Genomic DNA, 27,031 nt, shown 5'->3' on the forward strand with positions numbered 1-27,031 from the left:
CAGATGGGTACATCTTTTCCTTTCTCCTTTGCCTTTTGCTTTGCTTTTTACTCAGCTATTTTTAAGGCCTACTGAGACAACCATTTTTCCTCCTTAAATTCTTTTTTCTTTGGGATGCTTTTGATCACCACCTTCTGTACAATGTATGAAACTCCATCCATAGTTCTTCTGGCACTCTATCAGATCTAATCCCTTGAGTCGATTTATCACTTCCATTGTATAATCATAAACAATTTGACTTAGGTTATACCTGATGGCCTAGTGGTTTTCCCTGTTTCTTCCATTTAAGTCTGAATTTTGTGATAAGGAGCTCATGATATGAGCCACAGTCAGCTCCCAATCTTGTTTTTGCTGACTGTATAGAGCTTCTCCATCACTGGCTGCAAAGAATATAATCAATCTGATTTCAGTGTTGACCATCAGGTGATGTCCATGTGTAGAGTCATCTCTTTTGTTGTTGGAAGAGAGTGTTTGCTATGACCAGTGCGTTCTCTAAACAAAACTCTACTAGCCTTTGCCCCACTCCATACCTGCTTCATGGTAGATACAAGATAAACCATTGGAAAGCAAGTTTCTTAGAGAAAAACACAGCTAAGCAGAGCACTCCTGAGTTCAGAACATACCTCAGATACTGACTTCCAAAAGTTTCCCTGAAAAACACCCTGAACCCTTGGGGTCAGATGCTATTTATACTACCAAGATATTATTTTAAAAAAAAAAAAAAAAACTATAGCATAATCCCTCAACAAATGGTGAAGGCTGTCAGTTCAGTTACTCGAACGTGCCCAACTCTGCAACCCCATGAACCGCAGCATGCCAGGCTTCCCTATCCATCACCAACTCCCAGATCTTGCTCAAACTCATGTCCATCAAGTCAGTGATGCCAACCACCCATCTCATCCTCTGTCATCCCCTTCTCCTCCCACCTTCAAACTTTCTCCGCATCAGCGCCTTTTCCAATGAGTCAATTCTTCACATCAGGTGGTGAAGGCTCACAGTAAGAAAAGAGGCAATCAGGAGGAGTGCTCTAGTAAAACCACTATTACCCCCAGGGAATGTGATTATGCCAAAGCTGCACCCTCCATGTAGCCATATCAGAGCCTTTACACTGTTGGGGAAACAAACTTCACTAAAATAGTCTATTTAGTGACTAAAAAAAACAAGAGTAGCAGTATCTGGAACTGGAGAGGACTAGTATTCAGAGTTCTCTATTATCAAAAGTTAAAGTTTTTAACAAACACTTCACAAGACATGTAAAGAAATAGAAAAATATGACCTTAATGTGGAAAAGAACTGGCAATAGTATCTGCCTGTGAGGGAAACTGATAATTGGTTCTAACAGGGAAAATATCAAAATAACTACTGTCAATGGATTCAGTAACTTAAAGGAAACTACCAAGAAGACAAGACTTTGAACAAATTATATAGAAACTAAAATAAAAATATAAATGACTATAAGAGACTATTGTTATGTCTCAACGAAATGGACAACTTAGAAGAAATGGATTAATTATTGGAAGTACTCATCTACTTTAAGGAAACCATGTTTAAAAAGTAAAAAAGTTATAATAGCCACGTCCCATCTGATAGTCTTTAAGCAAGAGATAGAATTCATATTTTGAAAAAGTAAAAAATGGAAATTTTGAAGTTGAAGATTAAAATATACAAAATAAAAAATTCACTAGAGGATGTCAACAATAGCTTTGAAAAAGTTGATCTTTAAAGAACCTGCAAACTTGAATATCAATCAGTAAGATAATAAAATCCAAGGAACAATGAGAAAAATGAATGAAGAAAAAGGAGCAGAAGTATTGAAATCTGTGGGACATAATCAAGCACAGTAACATACACAAAATAGGAGTACCATTCAAAATTTCTTCAATACTACTTTGAAGTTTTTCTGTGTTAGAGCCAATCATTAGTTCTCACAGGCAGATCATATTGCTTGCTTTTTCTCTAATGCAAGTCACGTTTTCCCATTTTTCAAATATGTCTTATGAAGTATTTGTTAACATACACAAAATGGGAGTGCATAGAACAGTATTTTTTAAAATAATGCCTGAAAATATCCCAAATATGATGAAAAGCATTTATCTGGCATATCCCAATGGTTCAACCAATTCCAAGTAGGATAAACAGAGGAGAGCCATACACAGACACCAGTGAAATGTTGAAAACTGAAAACAGAAAATGTTGAAGCACTAAAAGAAATTTATCCATACTTGTGAACACCAAAAAGACACTATTTATATCTCAGCAGAAACAATGATGCTCATGCTGTTTACAATAGCCAAGACATGGAAGCAACCTAAATGTCCATCGACAGAGGAAAGTTTAAGAAAATATGGTACATATATACAATGGACTATTACTCAGACATTAAAAAGAATGAAAAAATGCCATTTGCAGCTATATGGATGGATGGAACTAGAGACTGTCATTCTGAGTGAAGTATGACAAATTGAAATCAGACAAAGAAGGAGAACTAGCATATGACATCCCTTATATGTGGAATCTAAAAAGAAATTATACAAATAAACTTATTTAGAAAACAGACTCACAGAACTAGAGAATAAATATATAGTTGCCAGAGGGAAAGAACGGGGGGAAGATATAGGGCATTTGGGATCAACATGTATACACTCCTATACCTAAAATAGATAACCAACAAGGTCCTACTGTATCACACAGGGAACTCTGTTCAATGTTATGTGGCAGCCTGAATGGAAGAGGAGTCTGGGGGAGAATGGATACATGCATATATATATATATATATAGCTCCATCCCTTTGCCTTCCACCTGCAATTATCACAACATGGTTAATCAGTCACACTCCAATATAAAATAAAATGTTTTAAAAAAAAATGATGGAGGACTTCCCTGGTGGCACACTAGAGCCCACACGCCACAACTACTAAGCCCAAGTACTGCAACTACTGAAGTCCATACCCCTAGAGCCTGTGTCTGCAATAAGATAAGTCGCCACAATGAGAGGCATACATACTAAAATGAAGAGTAATCCCCACTAGCCTCAACCAGAGAAAGCCTGAAGCAAAAAAAAAAAAAAAAAAAAATGAAGACCCAGTAAAGGCAAAACTGAATAAATAAAAATAATTTTTAAAAAATTTTAAAAAGAGAAAATGAAAGTAAAATAGACCACAATGATGTCATTATAAAAAAAAGACACATTGGATGTTCTCTGGCGGTGGGATGACATACTCAAAGTGCTGAAAGACAAAACTGTCAACCAAAAGTTCTGTATCAAGCAAACTACCTCTCAAAAAGGAGAGCAAAAGATAGATATACCTCTCCCCCCGCTTTGTCCTACCAAAAAAATTCATTGCTGGGAAATCTGCCCTATAGGAAAAACTGAAGGGAATTCTTCAAACTGAAGGAAGTAAACTTAGATTGCAATTCCAATCTCCACGTTAAAGCAAATGCGTTGATGAAGATACAAGACAGTGTAAGTGCATATATATCGTCTGCTTCTTTCTCTTAATAAAGTCTCAGAGCAGCAGCAACGTGTTCCCGGTGATGGCCTGTTAAAGCCACAGGCCAAATCCACGGTGTGGGGTGCAGAGCCCCAGCAGTGTGGCCATAGTAATGGTGGATCAGAACCCTGACTAGGACCCAGGGTGAGGAGCAGAGTAGCAGCACTTTGATTTTGCTGTTCACTCACTCAGTCATGTCCAATCAACTATGCAATCCAGTGAACAACAAGCAACATGCCAGGCTTCTCTATCCTTCACCATTTCCCAGAGTTTGGTCAAACTCATGTCTATTGAATTGAGGATGCCATCCAACCATCTCATTCTCTGTCACCCTCTTCTCATCCTGCCCTCAATCTTTCCCAGCATCAGGGTCTTTTCTAATGAGTCAGCTCCTCATCTCATGTGGCCAAAATATTGGAGCTTCAACTTCAGCATCAGTCCTTCCAATAAATATTCAGGGTCGATTGCCTTTAGGATTGACTGGTTTGATCTCCTTGCTATTCAAGGGATCTCAAGAGTCTTCTCCAGCACCATCATTTGAAAGCATCAGTTTGAAGGCACTCAGCCTTCTTTATGGTCCAACTCTCACATCTGCACACGACGACTGGAAAAACCATAGCTTTGACTATATGGACCTTTGTCAGCAAAGTGATATCTTTGTTTTGGAATATGCTGTCTAGGTCTGTCATAACTTTTCTTCCAAGGAGCAAGTGTCTTTTAATTTCATGGCTGCAGTCACCATCCACAGTGATTTTTGAGCTCAAGAAATTAAATATCTGCCCCTGTTTCTATTTTTCCCCATTTGCCATGAAGTGATGGGACCAGATGCCATGATCTTAGTTTTTCTAATGTTGAGTTTTAAGTGGCACTTTACCCCAGCAATGATAGGCTAAAACCATTCTGACTTAGAACCCAGAAATGGTGTATAAAATAGCAGCAGCTCAACCTACGTAATAGCCACTCAAAGCCACAACTAGGAATACAGAGTTAGGTCCAAATAAATAGCAGCATTGCCCTAGTTAGGGCCAGACAAAGCACTAACTTAGTGCCAGGGGGCAGGGCACAGAGCAACAGTTCCAATCTCATAGAAGTCAAAGCACTATGACATCTCATCCATGGCAAGCAGGGTACAGGAGTGGTGGGGCCCCAAGGTCAGGTCTCACCACAGTGACATTTCCAGCCTCAAGAAAGATGTAAAAGCAAGGACTCTGGGCAGCTCTGTCAAATGGAATCAGTGCTGGTGAAGACTGTAGGTCCTCAGTGTCTAAAATCTGCACACGTCTATGATGGTGAGACTCACTGGAATTCCCTTGCTGTCCTTTTCCCTACAGGGTGAAGTCCCTTTGAAGGAATCTCTGCTGGTGCCAAGTTCCTTTGAACTAGAGGATGGGGTAATGTAGGTAAAATCTTTCCAAGCTTTTCTGCACAGTCATCCTCAGGTTTTGCAATCTGCAGAGCTTCTGAAACATCTTCATTGTAGTCCAGAACTTTCCCAAAGTAATTTATATTAGTTTGTAGTTGTTCATTTATTGCTTTTGTTGTTTTTGTAAGGGATACATATGTCAGAAATTCCTAAGTTTCCATCTTGTTGCTGTCTCCTTATCTTTAATTCCATGTCAAGGAGACTGCAGATAGGAGAAACTCTTACTTGTTTTTGCTTTTACACTAGTCTTCTCTCTTACACAATATAATTGATCTGCATGTGCAAGGTCTTTGCTTTTTGGATGGGTGACAGCATTGAGAAAACAAAATTAAACACATTGTATAAACATGAACTATTCTACACTTTACCATTTCACTTGCTTTCCACAACTGCTGACTGCTCATATAAAGTCACTACTAGAGGCATAGGAGTTATAATTTAACATCATGATCAATTTCTCCTTGGATATAAACATGAATGATGGCAAAAGGATACAGCAAGTTTTGAAAAGTTCTGCATATGAATATGATGTCTATGAAATGGCTCTCATTTCTGCTGCTGCTACAGCTGACTTGCTACTTCAACTCTGGAAATTGTGGAAAGGTGCTTGTGTGGCCAGTGGAATATAGTCATTGGATAAATATAAAGACAATTCTGGAAGAACTGGTCTCAAGGGGTCATGAGGTGACTGTTATGACATCTTCAGCTTCCATTTTCATTAATACCAAAAAAGAATTTGGTATTAAATTTGAGAATTTCCCTGTATCTTTAACTAAAGATGATTTTCAGTATATTTTCCAGTGTTTGCTTGAGAAATGGACATATATGGAAAAAGATTCATTTTTGTCATATTTTTCAGCAGTGCAAAGTTTATTTTGGGAATATTCTGATGTTACTATGAAGATATGTAAAGACCTTGTTTCAAACAAGAAACTTATAACAAAACTACAGGAATCAAGTTTTGATGTCATTCTTGCAGATGCCATTGGACCCTGTGGTGAACTGCTAGCTGAGATACTTAAAGTACCTTTAGTGTACAGTCTCCGCTTCTCTCCTGGTTTTTCAATTGAAAAGTATAGTGGGGGGCTTTCATTTCCACCATCCTATGTACCTGTTGTTATGTCAGAATTAAGTGATCAAATGACATTCATGGAGAGGGTAAAAAATATGATATATGTACTTTATTTTGACTTTTGGTTCCAGACATTTAATGAGAAGAAATGGAATCAATTTTACAGTGAAGTACTAGGTAAGTCATGTTTTTAATTGGTAGCATGAAGTCCTAACTTTCCTAGTACCTTGGAAAATGAATTTGTATAAAGTTACAAAATTTTGTCTCATAAGTGAAACAACAAAATTAAAATATAAAATTATCTAATAAGTATATAAAAATATTAAATTATAGAATAAGGTATAACCCTGTTGCCCATTACTTGTCCAGACACTTCAGGAAGTCATAAACCACAAATTTGAAGCACTTAGGAATTTTCCGAGCAGTTATATATCCATATGACTGAACTTCCTTTTTTAATGTAAAAAAAGTCACTAAAAACCTCATAAAATGTCTCAATAAAAGAAGACATATAGATTGAAATATACAAATATCTGTAGCACAAGTATCTAGGTAGCATTTAGAATTTTTTTTTTCTGTTTGTGTACCTCGGCTTCTGTATTATGTTATGTTCTATTATATAATGTGACAGGACATGATATGATATAATATATTATACGCCACTGTTGTTGCTTAGTCATTAAGTTGGGTCCAACTCTTTGCAACCCCATGGACTGCAGCATGTCAGGCTCCTCCATCCATGCGATTCCCCAGGCAAGAATACTTGAGTGGGTTGCCATTTCATTCTCCAGGGGATCTTCCCAACCCAGAGGTTGAACCCATGTCTCCTGCATTGACAGGTGGATTCTTTTCCAATGAGCCACCAGGGAAGACATGTACTATACACATACATGTTTATTTGCTTTACCAGAATATATACACTTTCAAATATCTTGACTATATCATTCCAAGCTCCTTTCAAAAAATTAGCAAATATACTCACATGACAATTTTATCATTTCATCTAATTCTTGTTGTTTTTGCTTTTCATTGTAGGAAGACAGACTACATTATCAGAGACAATGGGAAAAGCTGAAATGTGGCTCATTCGAACCTACTGGGATTTTCAATTTCCTCACCCACTACTACCAAATTTTGAATTTGTTGGAGGCCTTCACTGCAAACCTGCCAACCCCCTGCCTAAGGTTACCTATTCCTGTTTATTGTGTTTTGTTTACATTGCATTTTTGAAAAGAGTAATCCTACATTCTTTATTTAGAATGCTCAGTTATAATGAGAGAGATATGGAATGCTAGATAATGACCTGCCAATTAGAAACTCATATATTTATTTCTATAGCAACACAAGTATCTAAATTTCAGTATCAATACAGAATAAAGTGGGATCAGTGGGAGAATTTGAGACTATGACAGTAAAAATATGATCTTCATTATTCAGCACAGAGTAAAGAATGATATTTAGGAGAATTATAAAATAAAAAGAATAATTTTTAAAATGACTAGCATATTCTAGAAGCAAGTGCTAATATGCAGAGAAATGGTGTAGATACAGTTTCTGCCACCAGCCACTCTACTGGAAACATAGAATACCAATGAGTAATAAAAATTGTGTGAAAATTGTTATAATAAGGGAAGACCACAGTAATAAGGAAACATCCAGCATGAATTACAGAAAGTGTCTCTGAAGCACTGATATTAAGACTGAGATCTGAAGGATGTTCAGGAATAAGTATAAGGGATAGGGAAGGTGTGGAGGAAGACTCAAAAGGAAAGCTGGTAGTATAGTAATGACAGTACCAAAGAAGTCCAAGTTTAGTTTCAATGTGAAGAGACTGAGTAAAGAGACAGTTGATAATGCCAGAGAGGTGAGTTAAGAGACAAGTAATCATGGAACAGACTGGTTGCAAATAGGCAAGGGAGTACGTCAAGGCTGTATATTGTCACCCTGCTTATATAACGTATATGCAGAGTACATCATGAGAAACGCTGGGCTGGATGAAGCACAAGCTGGAATCAAGGTTGCTGGGAGAAATATCAATAACCTCAGATATGCAGATGACACCACCCTTATGGCAGAAAGTGAAAAAGAACTAAAGAGCCTCTTGGTGAAAGTGAAAGAGGAGAGTAAAAAGTTGGCTTAAAGCTCAACATTCAGGAAATTAAGATCATCATCTGGTCCCATCACTTCATGGCATATAGATGGGGAAACAGTGGCAGACTTTATTTTTTTTTTTTCCATTTATTTTTATTAGTTGGAGGCTAATTACTTTACAATATTGTAGCAGTTTTTGCCACACATTGACAGACTTTATTTTTGGGTGCTCCAAAATCACTGCAGATGGTGACTGCAGCCATGAAATTAAAAGATGCTTATTCCTTGGCAGGAAAGTTATGACCTGCCTAGATAGCATATTAAAAAGCAAAGACATTACTTTGCCAACAAAGGTCCGTCTAGTCAAGGCTATGATTTTTCCAGTAGTCATGTATGGATGTGAGAGTTGGACTATAAAGAAAGCTGAGTGCCAAAGAATTGATTCTTTTGAACTGTGGTGTTGGAGAAGACTCTTGAGAGTCCCTTGGACTGCAAGGAGATCCAACCAGTCCATCCTAAAAGAAATCAGTCCTGAATATTAATTGGAAGGACTGATATTGAAGCTGAAACGCCAATACTTTGGCCACCTGATGTGAAGAACTCCAATACTTTCCACCTGATATGGAAAACACTGATGCTGGGAAAGACTGAAAGTGGGAAAAGAAGGGAACGACAGAGGATGAGGTGGTTGGAGGGCATCACCAACTCAATTGACATGAGTTTGAGTAAACTCCAGGAGTTGGTGATGGACAGGGAGGCCTGGCGTGCTGCAGTCTGTGGGGGTCACAAAGAGTCAGACATGACTGAGGAACTGAACTGAACTGAACTGAAGCATCTAGTAGGAGCATTAGGGAGAAAACTAAAACGGTAAAGAGAGGGAGAGAGATGATCACCTTACCAAAAAAATCACACACAGGATTTAGTCACTGGGTTGCCTTGTAAAGGGGCAAGAGTGGAAAGGGACACCATTGAGCAGTTTGCTGTGAATTACAGGCAACAATGATGCAAAACTTGACTATGATATTCATAGAGATATGACCACACTAACTCTTATAATAATAGAATCAACTTCATATTATCATGGGGAAAAATATTTGTTAGTATGAAACAAATGCGTCTGGCACTTATTCAGTGAGTCAAAAGAAATATTAACTATTGTAATCATTTTCACTTTATTGCTATTCCATATTATCAATAACCCAATGTGTACCAGCCACTTGGATCTAATTTCTAAGCTAGTGGAAACTGGTTTTCCAATACATCAAGATTATATCAATATAATCTAGCAAAGTCCTAGAAAGTATATATCCCAAGGAGTTGTTAAAAGTAAAGTTTTTTAATTAAAAAATAAAAGTAATTAAATAATAATACATTTAATAAAATTTAAGGTAAAATATAATTTAAGACATTCAATTTAAAAGTTTTTAATGTTAAGATTTTTTTTTAAGGTTTGGCTATCAGATAACCAAGATGAAATGCTAAAATTCTTTACAAAGGATTGCAGCTCTTCACCAGTGCTCTAGCTAAAATAGACCATTCTTCAACAATATAAATGTATGACTTAACAGTTTTTACAGTCAAATTCAGCACTTCCTAGCTTTCATATCAACATTTAAACCAGTCTTCATTTGCAGTCCCAGGGTTTTACAATTTACAGATTAAAAAAGATCACTAAGTTTATTAGGACAACTGTTTTGTGTCTACACTTACACTAAAGAAAAGCTCAGTAAAGCTCCCTTTAGGAATGTGCATTTCAACATCATAGCTGTCTAAGAGAATGCCCACAGGAAAAATATAAACTGCATGTAGAAGAACCATAAATTCTGCACAGACACTAAAGAGCAAATGATTTGCATCTCTTGAATCTGAAAACTTCCCATACTTTAAAATTACAAAGAATTCCTTATGAAGGTAAGCAAGAATCTGGAGAGGAATAAGAAAAAAGAAAAGATGAATAGTAGGATAACGGTAACTAGTAGCTGTTGTTATTAAGTTGAAAACAAGATTTAAATCCAAGTCAATGATTGTGAAGATTTCATTATATAAAGAAACTATTCCATCAAACTCCTAACTTTTCCATTCATTATTAGATTCTCAGAAAATTTCTGTAATTTTTTTTATAAAGCCCACTTGACCATGATGTATGATCTTTTTTATTTTAAATATATTTAATTTTTAATTGCAGGATAATTGCTTTACAGAATTGTGTTGGTTTCTGCCAAACATCAACATGAATCAACCATAGGTTATACATACGTCCCTTCTCTCTTGTTTAAAGAATTAAGACATTTGGAAAAATGCATCAAGAATCTTAAAAATGCTTACAGCTTTTGATTTCATAGTTTACACCCATGAGACTATACAGAGAAAAATAAAGATGTACAGAACAATATTTTTGGCAGTAATTCATAAAATACAACACTAGAAGTAATTTAAATATCCAAAATTAAGCAATTATTAAATAAATTATAGTATACATATCATACCGTGCCAATCATTTTATCAAACAATACTTAATTACACTCAATCAGCTATAGTATGAGGTTTAGTTGGAAAATATAGATATAATAAGATTACAGTTTTCTTGTAGGATAAAAATATAAGCTAAAATGCAACTTTCAAAATATATGTCACATGTGTATTTCATTATAAGAGTGGAATAAAATTAAAATGAAAACACAAGTTTTAGCATAAAGCCCTAAAAGCCCATCCATGTTGTCAAAAATGGCAGGATTTCCTTCTTTCTCATGGATGAATAATATCTCATTCTCTGTGTGTGTATGTGTATTTAGAATACACATCTTTTATGTATTCATTCGTTAATGGCTACTTGATTGTTTCCCTTGGCTCCTGTGAATAATGGTACAATAAACTTGGGCTTCCCTGGTAGCTCAGCTGTTAAAGAATCCGCCTGCAATACAGGAGACCCCGGTTGAATTCCTGGGTTGGGAAGATCTCCGGGAGAAGGGAACTGCTACCCATTCTAGTATTCTGACCTGGAGAATTCCATGAACTGTATAGTCCAGGGGGTCGCAAAGAATCAGACATGACTGAGTGGACTCTCACAAACATGGGAGCATATATATCTCTTTGCTATCCTGTTTTTATCTCTTCAGAATATGCACCAAAAATTGGAATTACCAGATCATATAGTAGACCTATGTTTAATTATTTTTAAACAAACCTTCGTTTTGTTTTCCATGGTGTCTTAATAAATTTACATTCCCACTGACAATGTACAAGCGTTCACTTTTCTCCACGTTCTCACCAACAGTTTTCTCCTCCTGGTGGTAAACTTCTAACAGGTGTGAGGTGATAGTTCACTGTAGTTTTGATTTGAATTTCCTTGATAATTAGTGATGTTGAGCATCTTTTCATATACCTAATGGCCGTTTAGACGTCTTCTTTGGAAAATTGTCTATTTTATTTGTTTCCCCATTCCTTAACTAAATTTTTATTGCTGTGTTGTATGAGTTACATATAAATGTAATTCATATGTATATATATATGGTTTTCCTGGTGGCTCAGATGGTAAAGAATTCACCTGCAATGCAGGAGACCCTGGTTTGATCCCTGGGTGAGGAAGATCTATATATATATATGTGTGTGTGTGTGTGTGTGTGTATAAGTATACATACATATATATATATAAATCATACAACATAAAAGAAAAATTTAAAGAATGGAGAAAAAAGAAAATAGTTTGCCAAAGAAGACATCTAAATGACCATTAAGTATGTGAAAAGATGCTCAACATCACTAATTATCAAGGAAATTCAAATCAAAATTACAGCTATCACCTCACACCTGTTAGAAGTTTATATAAAATGAGCTTCCCTGGTGGCTCAGATGGTAAGGAATCCACCTATAATGTGGGAGACCCGGGTTCAATCCCTGGGTGGGTAAGATCCCATGGAGAAGGACATGGCAACCCACTCCAGTATTACTGCCTGGAGAATCTCCATGGACAGAGGGGCATGGCCAGTTATAGTCCATGGGGTCACAAAGAATCAAACACAACTAAGCGACTAAGCACAGCACATGTATATAATCTATGTTTATACATATTATGTATAAATATGTATATATGTATGACATTAGCCCTTCAATATGTGGTTTGCAAAATTTTTCTTCCATTCTTTATGCATATTTTTACCTGGTTGATTATTTTACGGTGGAAAAGCTTATAAGTTTCATGTAGTTCTACTTGTTGATTTTTTCTTTTGTCATGGTTTTGGTGTCATTTCCAAAGAAAATATTTCCAAAACCAATGTCAAGGAGCTTTCTCCCTATGTTCTCTTTTAGGAGAGTTATAGTGTTTGGCCTTATTTTAAGTCTCTGATTCCTTTTGAGTTGATTTTTGTGACAGGTGTAACAAAGGGGTCTCATTTCACTTTTTCACGTGTGTTTATCCAGTTTCCTCATTGAATGTTCTTGTCTCCTTTGTTGAATATTAGTTGACTATAAATGCAGTGTTTTATTTATTTATTTATTGTAATTGGAGGCTAATTACTTTACAATATTGTAGTGGGTTTTGCCATACATTGACATGAATCAGCCATGGGTGTACATGTGTCCCCCATTCTGAATCCCCCTCCGACCTCCCTCCCCATCCCATCCCTCAGAGTTGTCCCAGTGCACCAGCTTTGAGTGCCCTGTTTCATGCATTGAACTTGGACTAGTGATATATTTCATATATGGTAATATACATGTTTTAATGCTATTCTCTCAGAACATCCCACCCTTGCCTTCTCCCAGAGTCTAAAAATCTGCTCTTTACATCTGTGTTTCTTTTGCTGTCTCACATATAGTTACCATCTTTCTAGATTCCATGTACATATGATAATATACTGTTACTGGTGTTTTTCTGACTTACTTCACTCTGTATAAAAGGCTCCAGTTTCATCCACCTCATTAGAACTGATTCAAATGTGTTCTTTTCAATAGCTGAGTAATATTACATTGTGTATATGTACAACAGCTTTCTTATCCACTTGTCTGCTGATGGATATATAGGTTGCTTCCATGTCCTGGCTATTGTAAACAGTGCTGTGATGAACACTGGGGTATAGGTGTCTCTTTCAGTTCTGGTTTCTTCAGTGTGTATGCCCAGCAGTGGGATTGCTGGGTCATATGGCAGTTCTATTTCCAGTTTTTTAAAGAATCTCCACACTGTTCTCCATAGTGGCTGTATTCCCACCAACAGTGTAAGAGGGTTCCCTTTTCCCCACACCCTCTCCAGCATTTAATGTTTGTAGATTTTTGGATAGCAGCTATTCTGACCGGCATGAGATGGTACCTCACTGTGGTTTTGATTTGCATTTCTCTGATAATGACTGATGTTGAGCATCTTTTCATGAGTTTGTTAGCATATGTATGTCTTCTTTGGAGAAATGTCTGTTTAGTTCTTTGGCCTATTTCTTGATTGGGTTGTTTATTTTTCTGTAATTGAGCTGCAGGAGAAGCTTGTATATTTTTGAGATTAATTCTTTGTCAGTTGTTTCATTTGCTATTATTTTCTCCCATTCTGAAGGCTGTCTTCTCACCTTGCTTATAGTTTCCATCGCTGTTCAAAAGTTTTTGAGCTTAATTAGGTCCCATTTGTTTATTTTTGCTTTTATTTCTATTACTCTGGGAGGTGGGTCATAGAGGATCTTGCTGTGATTTATGTCAGAGAGTGTTTTGCCTACGTTTTTCCTCTAGGAGTTTTATAGTTTCTGGTCTTACATTTAGATATTTAATCCATTTTTAGTTTATTTTTGTGTATGGTCTTAGAAAGTGTTCTAGTTTCATTCTTTTACATGTGATTGACCAGCTTTCCCAGCACCACTTGCTAAAGAGATTGTCTTTTCTCCGTTGTATATTCTTGCCTCCTTTATCAAAGATAAGGTGTCCATAGGTGTGTGGATTTATCTCTGGGCTTTCTATTTTGTTCCATTGATCTATATTTCCGTCTTTGTGCCAGTATCATACTGTCTTGATGACTGTAACTTTGTAGTATAGTCTGAAATCATGCAGGTTGATTCCTCCAGTTCCATCTTCCTTCTCAAGATTGCTTTGGCTATTCGAGGCATACAAATTGTGAAATTATTTGTTATAGTTCTGTGAAAAATACTGTTGGTAGCTTGAAAGGGACTGCATCAAATCTATAGATTCCTTTAGGGTAGTATACTCATTTTCACTATATTGATTCTTCTGATCCATGAACACAGTATATTTCTCCATCTATTTGTGTCATCTTTGATTTCTTTCATCAGTGTTTTTTAGTCTTCTATATATAGGTCTTTTGTTTCTTTAGATAGATTTATTCCTGAGTATTTTATTCTTTTCATTGCAATGGTGAATGGAATTGTTTCCTTAATTTCTCTTTCTGTTCTCTCATTGTTAATGTATGGAATGCAAAGGATTTCTGCATGCTAATTTTATATCCTGCAACTCTACTATATTCATTGATTAGCTCTAGTAATTTTCTGGTGGAGTCTTTAGGGTTTTCTATGTAGAGGATCATGATGTCATCTGCAAACAGTGAGAGTTTTACTTCTTTTTCAATCTGGATTCCTTTTATTTCTTTTTCTTCTCTGATTGCTATGGCTAGGACTTCCAAAACTATATTGAATAGTAGTGGTGAAAGTGGGCACCCTTGTCTTGTTCCTGACTTTAGGGGAAATGCTTTCAATTTTTCACCATTGAGGATAATGTTTGCTGTGGGTTTATCATATATGGTTTTCATTATGTTGAGGTATGTTCCTTCTATGCCTGCTTTTTTTTTTTTTTTTAATTTTTTTATTAGTTGGAGGCTAATTACTTCACAACATTTCAGTGGGTTTTGTCATACATTGATATGAATCAGCCATAGATTTACACTTATTCCCCATCCCGATCCCCCCTCCCATCTCCCTCTCCACCCGATTCCTCTGGGTCTTCCCAGTGCACCAGGCCGGAGCACTTGTCTCATGCATCCCACCTGGGCTGGTGATCTGTTTCACCATAGATAGTATACATGCTGTTTTTTCGAAACATCCCACCCTCACCTTCTCCCACAGAGTTCAAAAGTCTGTTCTATATTTCTGTGTCTCTTTTTCTGTTTTGCATATAGGGTTATCGTTACCATCTTTCTAAATTCCATATATATGTGTTAGTATGCTGTAATGTTCTTTATCTTTCTGGCTTACTTCACTCTGTATAAGGGGCTCCAGTTTCATCCATCTCATTAGGACTGGTTCAAATGAATTCTTTTTGACGGCTGAGTAAAATTCCATGGTGTATATGTACCACAGCTTCCTTATCCATTCATCTGCTGATGGGCATCTAGGTTGCTTCCATGTCCTGGCTATTATAAACAGTGCTGCGATGAACATTGGGGTGCATGTGTCTCTTTCAGATCTGGTTTCCTCAGTGTGTATGCCCAGAAGTGGTATTGCTGGGTCATATGGCAGTTCTATTTCCAGTTTTTTAAGGAATCTCCACACTGTTTTCCATAGTGGCTGTACTAGTTTGCATTCCCACCAACAGTGTAAGAGGGTTCCCTTTTCTCCACACCCTCTCCAGCATTTATTGCTTGTAGACTTTTGGATAGCAGCCATCCTGACTGGTGTGTAATGGTACCTCATTGTGGTTTTGATTTGCATTTCTCTAATAATGAGTGATGTTGAGCATCTTTTCATGTGTTTGTTGGCCATCTGTATGTCTTCTTTGGAGAAATGTCTGTTTAGTTCTTTGGCCCACTTTTTGATTGGGTCATTTATTTTTCTGGAATTGAGCTGCAGGAGTTGCTTGTATATTTTTGAGATTAATCCTTTGTCTGTTTCTTCATTTGCTATTATTTTCTCCCAATCTGACGGCTGTCTTTTCACCTTACTTATAGTTTCTTTTGTAGTGTAAAAGCTTTTAAGTTTCATTAGATCCCATTTGTTTAGTTTTGCTTTTATTTCCAATATTCTGGGAGGTGGGTCATAGAGGATCTTGCTGTGATTTATGTCTATGCCTGCTTTTTGGAGTGTCTTTATCATAAATGGATGTTGAATTTTGTCAAAGACTTTCCCTGTCAATGCAGGGTTTCAATTCTGGATCCTGTATTCTGTTCCACTGATCTAGTTGTCTTTTTTAGGCCTGTGCCATATTGTTTTAAACATCATAGTTTTGTACTATTTGAAATTGTGAGATATGATGCCTTTGGCTTTGGGTCATGTCAATATTTTAAAAATATTACCTCTTGAGATCATGAACACAAGATGACTTGACATTTATTTGTGCTTTATTCTATTTCTTTCTACAAAGTCTTGTAGTTATCACTATACAGATCTTTCATCTCATTGGTTAAACTTATTTCTAGTTATTTTCTAATTTTTGATCCAACTGTGAATGGGATAGTTTTTTTTCAGATGTTTCATTATTATTATTTAGAAATCCATCTAACATTTTTTCAAACTCACTGTTAATCATGGAAATGCAAATTAAAATATGTTTCAAGCATCAGATTTAACAAAATTGTTAAAAGCATATAACATTCAGTGTGATTTAAGTACATTGTGCTTGAAGGCTCGGTCATTTTCGTGCATGGACTTAGATGCTTGTGGCATGTGGGGCCTTAGTTCCCAGATGAAGGATCGAATCCATGTACACTGCAATGGCAGATGGATTCTTAATCACTGGACCACCAGGAAAGTCCTTATAATGTGAACTTTAATACAACTAATTTCCTTATGCTAATTTTACTGAACTTTAATTTACTGAACTAATTTTACAAAACTTTACTGAAGTTGCCAATTAATTCAGGTTTTTGGCTGAATCTCTGGGATTTTCTGTATTAAAATATATATATATATCATTTGCAAAAGAAATGATTTAACCTCTTCCTTCCTGACTTGAATGTCTTATTTCTTTGTCTTGCCTAGTTACTCTAGCTAGGACTTCTAATACTATAATATATGTAACGAGAGTGTGAGAGTGGGCATCCTTGTCTTGTTCCTGATATTAGAGAAAAAGCTTTCAAATTTTCACTGTTGAACATGCTGCTAACTTTGGGTTTGTTATATATGACTTATGTTGAAATATCTTCCTTCTACAGTCACAGCATTGAGGGTTTTTATCAGGAAAGAATGTTGATTCTTGTCAAATGTTATTCCACATCTATCAGCATGAACAAGTTTTTTAAATTTCATTTTATTAATGGAATATATTACTTTAATTGATTTAGGTACATTGAGCCATCCTTTACATCCAAGGAATAAATCTCATCTGGTCACAGTATGTAATCCTTTCAATGTGTTCTTGAATTTGACTTGCAGATATTTGGATAAGAATTTTTGCAACTATATTCATATCCTTATTGATTTGGTATAAAGGTAATACTGGTCTTGTAGAATGAGTTTCAGAAGCGTTCTTTCTTTTTAATTTTTTGGAAGAGTTTTTGAAGAACTGACATTAATTATTTTTTAAATATTTCATCTATTTTGTCAGTGAAGCCATTGAGGTCCTGGGGTTTTCTTCATTGGGAGGTTTTTGAAACTAAGTGAATACCTTTAGCTATTATGACTTGTCAAGATTTTCCAGCTCTTCCTGATTCAGTCTTGATAGACTATGTGTTTCTAGAAATTTATTCATTCTTCTTGGTAATGTAATTTGTTGGTATATAATTCTACACAATAATTTCTTAAGAGCCTATGCAGTTGTAGTAACAGCTATAATGTCTCCACTTTCATTTCTAATTTTATTTATATGAGTCTTTTTCTTTCTTTTGTTAGTCTAGCTAAAATTTGGTATTTTTGTTTATTTTTTGAAAAGACAGAGAGAGCCAAATACTATATGATATCCCTTAAATGTGGAATCTTAAAAAACCAAACTTTTAAAAGCAGACAGTAATATTAATATGATGGTTACCAGGATCTGTGGGGTAGGAGAATAGAAGAGATGTCTTTCAAGAGTGCAAACTTGCCTCTCATAGAAAAATAAATCCTGGAGCTCTAAGAGAGAGAACAGTGAATATAGACAACAATATTATTATAATCATCAAATTTGCTAAGAGACTACATCTTAATTAATTATTCCAATCACAAAAAAGAAATGATAATTATGCAGCATGATAGAGGCATGAAATATCATGAAAATGACAATTCTATTACAATATATAAATGCATCAAATCAATATATTATACACATTAAATAATATGTTTTATGTGAAATGTAAAAAATCTTTTTCACCTTTAAAATGAGCATACGAATTTTAAACTATTTCTTGACAGTGAAAATGAGTACATTTTACTTTATTTTTATAATTTTTTTGTATTTTGCATACTTTTTCACCATGGGCTCATATTATTTTCATAACGATGTCTAAAAGTGAGAATAAACAGTCCATATCAGTGATTAATTATTAAATAAAGGAACTTCTCCAATAATATGATAGGAATCCATTTTCCACGGAAAAGACAAGCAGCTTTAGGTAGTAAGAGAATGAGACAAAACAAAGAAGACAGGTAAATTTAAAAGCTGCTACAGGTCCCTGGAAATACAATACCTGGATGGACCACGTTAAATCATAGGAAAATTCAGTGAATTTAATATTGAAACTGATATCAGGGTGACATTATACTTTCAAACAATGTACTGCATAATATAGTCAGCAAGGTTAAAGTTTGAAAAAAGTCTTATTCTTTCTGTAAAAAATGCTTTTTAAAAGAAGTTTAATGACAATGGTTACGATCAGAAAATAAATACTTTATGGTGAAAGAGTTGGGTCATTGTTTTCCAGAAAGAAAAGAATAATGAGTTTGAAACAGAAAAGAGAAATTTAAAAGATGAATATATGATTTTGACCAAATATCCAGGAAAATTTTTGCATCTACTTTTTTTTTTTTGTAATGAAGTGCACCGAATGATGTGGAATTATTTTAGTGTGGAGAGTAATGCTTTTTTACTTGGAAAAGTATGAAGGACAAAGTGACAAAATAATTATGAAACAATGCCAAGTGAATACAGCTTCTCCAGGAGCTGTTTAGTTTGATGTCAACTACTCAGAACGTGACCAGATCTCTGCTGCAGAAAGCCCTGAGGCACTTCTCGCACTGTGGGAAAGGTGCTCCCTGGGAAACTCAGTGAGGTAATGATGATGATGGTCCCTCAAAGCCGTTGCACATAGCACATCCTACTGTGACATCAATTACACAAAATGAGTTCATGGCAAAGGGTGTCATATGTAAACAAAACCAGTGATAAGATTATTCAAATATGTGAGTACACAAGTACACATCTGGGTTATAAAGATCTCATAGTATGAGACTGTTGGATTATAAATAGTCCCTATCAGACTGTTTCACAGAAACTTCAAACTACAATACCAGACTCCTCACTGTCACTGATAAGTAATATATAGAGAGAGTTAGGAAAATTGTGACAAAATTTAAGATAAGGAACAAGGATTATAGAGCTATAGAATGACAGACATAAAGTGATTCTAATCATAATTTTTTTCAGTGCTAATAGCCATGGAAATGAAATACGAATGACTATGCTAAAATAATTCTGCCTGGAAAAAAAAAACAATTTAGTAGAACTATAATAAAAAAAAAAAATAAGGGTGAGATAAATCCTGGAGTGTAGCTTTCTTCCAAGAATCTATGTTAATAATTAATAACATTATAGATGAAGAGTCTGAATCTAACAGTAGTCTCAGTCTAAACAGTAATTGTTTAACAGTATCTCCTCATCACTGGTGGCTCAGATGGTAAAGAATCCACCTGCAATGCTGGAGACCTGGGTTCAATTCCTGGGTTGGGAAGATCCCTTGAATGAGGACATGGCAAACCATTCCAGTATTCTGGCCTGGAGAATCCCCATGGACAGAGGAGCCTGGTGGGCCGCAGTCCATAGGATTGTAAAGAGTCAGACAAAACACCTCATCACTACTGTGTACTGGCTCTATCTTATTTCTTACTTGTACATACACACAAGTGCACAAACACACACAATAGAAAAAATTGACCTCATATGACACATCTTCTTTCAAAGGACCTCAAAAATTAGCTCTGGTGGAAAAAATAAAAAAACACCCATTACTTAAAACATTACGGAGTTTCCTCCAAAAATAAATGACCATATGATCCAGCAATTCCTCTTCTGGGCATATCCAAAAAGAATTGAAATGAGGATCCCAATGAGATATTTGCACACCATACTCATGAAAGCACTATCCACTAGGGCCAAAGGAGTGAAGCAACTCAAGTGTCCATCAATAGATAAATCCATAAACAAAATGTGGTATCTACAAACAATAAAATATTATTCAGCCATTGAAAGGAAATATGACACATGGAACACCATGGGTGAACTTTAAATAAGACAGTCCAAAAAGTCAAATACTAAATAATTCAACTTATACAAGGTATAGAGACTAATCAAATTTGTAGAAACATGGAGAGGACTGAAGTTTGCCAGAGGCTGGAGAAAGAAGAAAAGGAAGTTTCTTAGTGGGATCAGACTTCCAGTCTTTCAAGATGAAGACTTCTGGAGACTGGTTGCGCAACATGAATATACTTAACACTACTGAACCATAATGGATTCGCTGGTAGCTCATCTGATAAAGAATCTGCCTGCATTGCAGGAGACCTGGGTTCAATCCCTGGGTCAGGAAGATCCCCCTGGAGAATGCAATGGCAACCCACTTCAGTATTCTTGCCTGGAGAATTCCATGGACAGAGGAACCTGGTAGGATACAGCCCATGGGGTCACAGTCAGACATGACTGAGTGACTAACACTTGACTTGACTAACACTTGACTTGACTGAATCATTTAGGAGTGATTAAGATGGCAAATTTATCTTATGTGTATTTTACTATACTATTTTAAAAGCCACTACTCTAATAATTTTGTAAATCCATGGCTGATTCATGTCAATGTATGGCAAAAACCACTACAATATTGTAAACTAATTAGCCTCCAACTAATAAAAATAAATGGAAAAAAAAAAAAAAAAGATTAGATTTTCTCTCCTTAGCTGTTTGTAGGCATCCTTTAAGTAATGTTTGCTATGTTGTTGCTCTTTTGTGATGGAGCAAATTCTTTTTTTTTTTTTTTTTCCAAACTCTTATTTATAGGAAATTGAAGAGTTTGTCCAGAGCTCTGGAGAAAATGGTATTGTGGTGTTTACTTTGGGGTCAATGATCACTAACATTACAGAAGAAAGAGCTAATACAATTGCATCAGCCCTTGCCCAGATTCCACAAAAGGTACGTATAGTAATTTAAAAGTGTCAACTATTTAATGAGTCTCTTAAATAATGTAAAAGATCTGATTACAAATATGTCCTGCAAAAAAAAAAGAAAACTATTATGATAGCTCTAACTTATCTCAAAATAAACATGTAGATTATTAGTAATTTGCCACTAATATTTTGGCAATAGAATCAAGACCACCTAACAATTTCTTAAATAGTTAAATTTGTCAAGGAAAATCTCATTTGTCTATGGCATCATGTGTGAAATCTGACTGCATGCCATACCTGATTTAACATGACAATTAACTATGTAAAATGTGTGTGTTCCTGTTCAGGCCAATGCATTAGTAGTTTTTACTTAAAATCTCTGATCCTTATTTCCTTATCTGTCATACACAAGACATTTATCTAGATGTCTTTAAACCTGTACAAAATTCTAATGCTAGAACTGTGAAGTTCAACTTATGAAATAAGGTATTTCCTCTACTCTAACAGGTGCTATGGAGATACAGTGGCAAAAAACCAGACACCTTAGGACCCAATACTCGGCTGTATGACTGGATCCCTCAGAACGACCTGCTTGGTGAGACTTGGTAGAACAAACATTGAAAACAAGAATAACAGCTGAGCAGATTGATAGTACTTCAACACGAAACAAACTTATTGAGTATTTATTATTGAAAAACTAAAAAAGAAAAAGTTACTTCCTCCTTGTTATTTCCAGCCTTAGGCAAAAAAAAAAAAAAAAAAGAAACTATAAAAATTCTCATGTCATTATACAGAATACATTTCTTATGGCCCAAATCAAAAATCTTTATTTTAACTGTAATTACTTCTCACAGTGAAATTGTAAATAACTTTGTGGGTTGTTGTTCTGTCTCTGAAATCTCTCTTTACACTTATCCACTCTATAGGGATATTTTAAATGCTAATAAAACATAACAGCTCATCTTTTATTACCAGTAGTTCTCTATTTTATATAATAAAAAATATATACAATCTCATTTTATAGTAAAATCTTGTTGGTTACCTATTTTAAATATAGCCATGTGTACCTGTCAATCCAAAACCCCCTCTGTCCCTCCCCACCCCACACTTCCCCCCTGATAAGAATTAATTCATTCTCTAAATCTGTGAGTCTGTTCCTGTTAAATATATAACTTCATTAGTATCACAATATTTTTCTTGAAAAATTACACATTTTATGATAAAATACAGATTTTTCCATCCTTGGGTTCCATTACCACTAGTATTACCCTTCCTTTGGACTTGAAACCCTTCCTATCAAACTAAATGTCTTCAGGATTTCTTTAATAGACTATATTTCTGACATCCCGTCCCTGTTTGTCTGTTTTGATGTGATTGTTGTTCATGTGGTTTCTTTTACCCAGAATGTTCTTTCAATTTGTTTACCTGCCAATCTTGAATTTATGAAGTTCAAGTGACAAAGCTCTTCTTTTAGGAAACCTTCACTTAACCTCTCCAGGAGAATTAGCGGATTCTTGCTCAGGGTTCTGATAGCAATTTAAATGAAGTTTCCTGTGTATAGTCATCTGTTATCTAAAATACACTGCTTCTTTCAGTGCCTTCTAGTACTCATTTTATTTGTAAGACTCAGTTAATAATTTTACTGAAATCCATTCAATCCTAGGTCATCCAAAAACCAAAGCCTTTGTAACTCATGGTGGAACCAATGGCATTTACGAGGCCATCTACCATGGGATCCCTATGGTGGGCATACCTTTGTTTGCTGATCAACCTGATAACATCGCTAATATGAAGGCCAAGGGAGCAGCTGTCAGATTGGACTTGGAAACAATGTCAACAAGAGATTTGTTTAATGCATTGAACGAAGTCATTAATAATCCCTTGTGAGTATATGTATATATGTTTATGTACACGTATACATATATATTACTATAAATTATTTCTAGAGACGTTCTCTTGGGAAGACATTGGAGGCAGCAAGGGGTTGTCACATAAAAACAGAGGAGTAAGATTTTGCTCAATGCTTTGAAAACAGTCAACAATAGCCTACTGTGTCACCTTAAGTTTTTTCCATGGTTGTAGGGAAAAGGTTTGTCAAAGGCTCAAGGATGGTGGATAAATTTTTAAAGAACTTATTAGATTGAGAAGAATCCCTCAAAGGTAACAAGGATTAACAGGAAGAACTGAGAACAAAGCTAAAGTAGGGAACCATGAATGCTATGAGTACTCATCTGCATACTTTCTTTCAGCATGTAAAATCCACAAATGTTTTAAATTCTTCTAAGATGGTTTAATTTTAGTAAATCACCGTGACATAATTCATCTCAAATTCCCATTACATTAGGACTTTTCAGGTAGCTCAGAAAGTAAAGAATCTGCTTGCAATGCAGGAGACCTGGGTTCAATCCCTGGATCAGAAAGATCCCTGGAAGAAGTGAATAGCAACCCACTCCAGTATTCTTGCCTGGAGAATTCCATGGACAGAGGAGCCTGGTGGGCTACAGTTGGTGGGGTTGTAAAGAGTCAGACATGACTAAACAACTAACACTTTCACTTTTTACTTCTTTATAGTCTTTCCCTATTGTATTACAAAAATATTTCTGAATCCCTGCCCTCTTCTCAAAAACGCAGTGCTTCCACTGTGTTTTTTATAAAACAGGTCTTCAATCTTTCCCAGCATCAAGGTCTTTTCTAATGAGTCTGCCCTTCGCATCAGGTGGCAAAAGTATTGAAGCTTCAGTTTCAGCATCAGTCCTTCCAGTGAATATTCAGGGTTGATGTCCTTTAAGATTGGCTGGCTTGATCTCCTTGCAGTCCAAGGGACTCTCAACAGTCTCCTCCAGCACCATAATTCAAAAACATATTTTTTGGCCTTCAGTCTTCTTTATGGTCTAATTCTCACATTTGTACATGGCTACTTGAAAAGCTATAGCTTTGACTACACAGACCTTTGTTGGCAAAGTGATGCCTCTGCTTTTTAAAATGCTATCTAGGTTTGTCATAGGTTTTCTTCCAAGGAGCAAACATCTTTTAATTTTGTGGTTGCAGTCACCATCTGCAGTGAATTTGGAGCCCAAGAAAATAAAATCTGCTTTTTTAAAGGCACTGCTTTCACTTTCTCCCCTTCTATTTGCCTTGAAGTGATGGGACCTGATGCCATGATCTTAGTTTCTTGAATGTTGAGTTTTAAATCAGCTTTTTCACTCTCCTCTCTTACCCTCTTGAAGAGGCTCTTTAGTTCCTCTTCTCTTTCTGCCCTTAGAGTGGTAACCTTGCCTGCATATATGAGATTTTTGATGTTTCTCCTGACAATCTTGATTCCAGCTTGTGATTCATCTAGTCTGTCAATTCACATGATGTTCTCTGAATAGAAGTTAAAAAAGCAGGGTGACAATATAAAGCTTTGAGATACTCCTTTCCCAATTTTGAAGTAGTTCGTTTTTCCATGTCTGGTTCTAACTACTGCTTCTTGACCTCCATACAGGTTTCTTAGGAGATCGGTAAGGTAGTCTGGTATTCCCATCTCTTTAAGAATTTTGCATATTTTGTTGTGATCCACACAGTCAAAGCCTTTAGCATAGTCAATTAAGTAGAACTAGATGTTTTTCTGGAATTCACTTGCTTTCTCCATGATCAAGCAAATGTTGGCAATTTGATCTTTGGTTCCTCTGCCTTTTCTAAACCCAGATTGTACATCTGGAAGTTCTTGGTTCACATTGCTGAAGTCCAGCTTGAAGGATTTTGGTTATAACCTTGCTAATATATGAAATAAGCACAGCTGTATGGTAGCTTGAACATTCTTTGGCATTGCCCTTCTTTGGAATTGGAATGAAAACTGAACTTTTTCTGTTCTGTGGCCACTGCTGAGTTTTCCAAATCTGTTGACATATTGAGTGCAGCACTTTAACAGCATCATCTTTTAGGATTTGAAATAGTTCAGCTGGAATTCTATTACCTCCACTAGTTTTGTTCATAATAATGCTTCCTAAGGCCCACTTGATTTCACACTCCAGGCTCCCTGTAGTCTTTCCCTTCTCCAGGGGATCTTCCCAACCCAGGGATCAAACCCAGGTCTCCCACTTTGCAGGGAGATTCTTTACCAGCTGAACCACATGGGAAGCTCAAGAATACTGGAGTGGGTAACCTATCCATTCTCCAGAGGATCTTCCCAACCCAGGAATCGAACCAGGGCCTCCTGCATTGTAGGCAGACTCTTTACCAACTGAGCTATGAGGGAAGCCCAAGAATATCCCTAAGAATCAATGTATTTTTCCTCCAGATAATCAGAAAAGATACTATTCCTAACATTCCATTTAACAATGAAAAAAAAGCAAGCAATCAGAGTTAAGATTCAAACCAAGGCACTTCATTCCACACTTCTAAACATTACTTCACTCACTAATATGATGTCAACATCAACTCCTGACCAGCACTTCCTGGACATGCCCCTGAATCTCATCATGGATATGTCTCCTATTTCTGGATTATGATAGTATTTTAAAATCTATTACCAACTCCTTACTGCATAGGTCAAACTTCGAACACTCAAAATATGTATTTCCTTTCTCTTTTCTGGCCTTTGGGACTTCATTCATTCATTCTTTAAATTGCAAATGCTTCTTTTTCCAACTTTCTCTTTTTTCATGGCTTGAAATCCTATACATTTAATAAATTGTATTACATAAGCTAAGGCCTCTAATCAACTCTGAGGGAAATAATCTGTATTTCTTCCACTCTATGAAACACTCAATTTTACCATCTGTATGAAATGTTACATACTTCTCTTTTCTAGTTCATTCTATAAACTGATGTCTATCTGATTTTTCTTCAGATATAAACAGAATGTGATGTGGTTATCAACCATTCAACGTGATCAGCCTATGAAGCCCCTGGACCGAGCAGTCTTCTGGATCGAGTTCGTCATGCGCCACAAAGGAGCCCAGCACCTGCGGCCAGCCTCCCACGACCTCACCTGGTACCAGTACCATTCTCTGGACGTGATTGGGTTCCTGCTGGCATGTGTGGCAACTGCAGCATTTGTCATCACAAAATGTTTTCTGTTTTGTTACCGAAAGTTTCTTAAAACAGGAAAGAAGAAGAGGGAGTAGCTGTGTGTGAGGCCTGAGGCAGATATGCCCCATAGCTGGAACTCTTCTAGCTAATTCCAACAGGAAGGAGTTAAGGCTCCCATCCTCCTGTGACAAAATGGCTAGTCACAGTTTAGCACCTCAGATCAGAATTAGTTTTTAAGGGATTTTCTATGCTTATGAGTAGAAATATGTCATGCCAGAGAAAGTTAAATAAAAATAATACTATATGAGTATATATTGAAATTCATATATTTATTTTATTCATTTTGATTTTAATTCAAAAGTTATACAAAAAAGTATTGAATATAACATTTCACAGATTGTGCACAGAAACAAGTTTATTCATAGTATCCATGTTATTTTGTAGATATTCAGATTATTTTAATTTCATTTCGATGCAGAATTTTATAGTTTTATCTTGCTACAGAAACTGTACAATAATCAGAACTGTGTTGATTCACCTTTTTGTTTCATTTATGAGACCAGTAACACTTCTTGCTTTACACTGTGTATCCAGCCTCACCATTATTTCATACCTAAAGCCATGACGTAACATTTGCCTTCATACAGTTTAACTCATTTCCCAGTGGAATGCTTGTGGAATTAGAAATATAGCCTCTGCTACCTGCTTCCTTTTAATAAAATAAAAACTGAGATATGGAAAA

General features: G+C 35.9%; 1 protein-coding gene across 2 annotated transcripts; it reads left to right on the forward strand.

The window, feature by feature from the left end:
* The first annotated feature begins 5,396 nt into the window (after positions 1–5,396).
* On the forward strand, positions 5,397–27,031 carry LOC122696526 (UDP-glucuronosyltransferase 2B4-like). Of its 2 annotated transcripts, XM_043906614.1 has the most exons (7): positions 5,408–5,517; positions 6,118–6,163; positions 7,022–7,170; positions 21,170–21,301; positions 21,784–21,871; positions 22,940–23,159; positions 26,108–27,031. In XM_043906614.1, exons 1-7 carry the CDS (start codon positions 5,434–5,436, stop codon positions 26,382–26,384), a joined length of 996 nt encoding a protein of 331 aa, XP_043762549.1. In that variant the 5' UTR covers positions 5,408–5,433; the 3' UTR covers positions 26,385–27,031. The 2 variants fall into 2 exon arrangements, with proteins under 2 accessions (XP_043762548.1, XP_043762549.1); XM_043906613.1 differs by having other exon boundaries at positions 5,397–6,163.

This window comes from Cervus elaphus, chromosome 6 (genome assembly GCF_910594005.1).
Source record: "Cervus elaphus chromosome 6, mCerEla1.1, whole genome shotgun sequence".
NCBI classification, from domain to species: domain Eukaryota; kingdom Metazoa; phylum Chordata; class Mammalia; order Artiodactyla; family Cervidae; genus Cervus; species Cervus elaphus.

Coding starts and splice junctions, on each gene's coding strand:
- LOC122696526 (XM_043906613.1), top strand. CDS start 5,434: ATGAATATGATGTCTATGAAATGGCTCTCATTTCTGCTGCTGCTACAG. Junction 21,872..22,939: donor CCCTCAGAACGACCTGCTTG/GTGAGACTTGGT, acceptor ATTCAATCCTAG/GTCATCCAAAAACCAAAGCC. Junction 23,160..26,107: donor GAAGTCATTAATAATCCCTT/GTGAGTATATGT, acceptor ATTTTTCTTCAG/ATATAAACAGAATGTGATGT.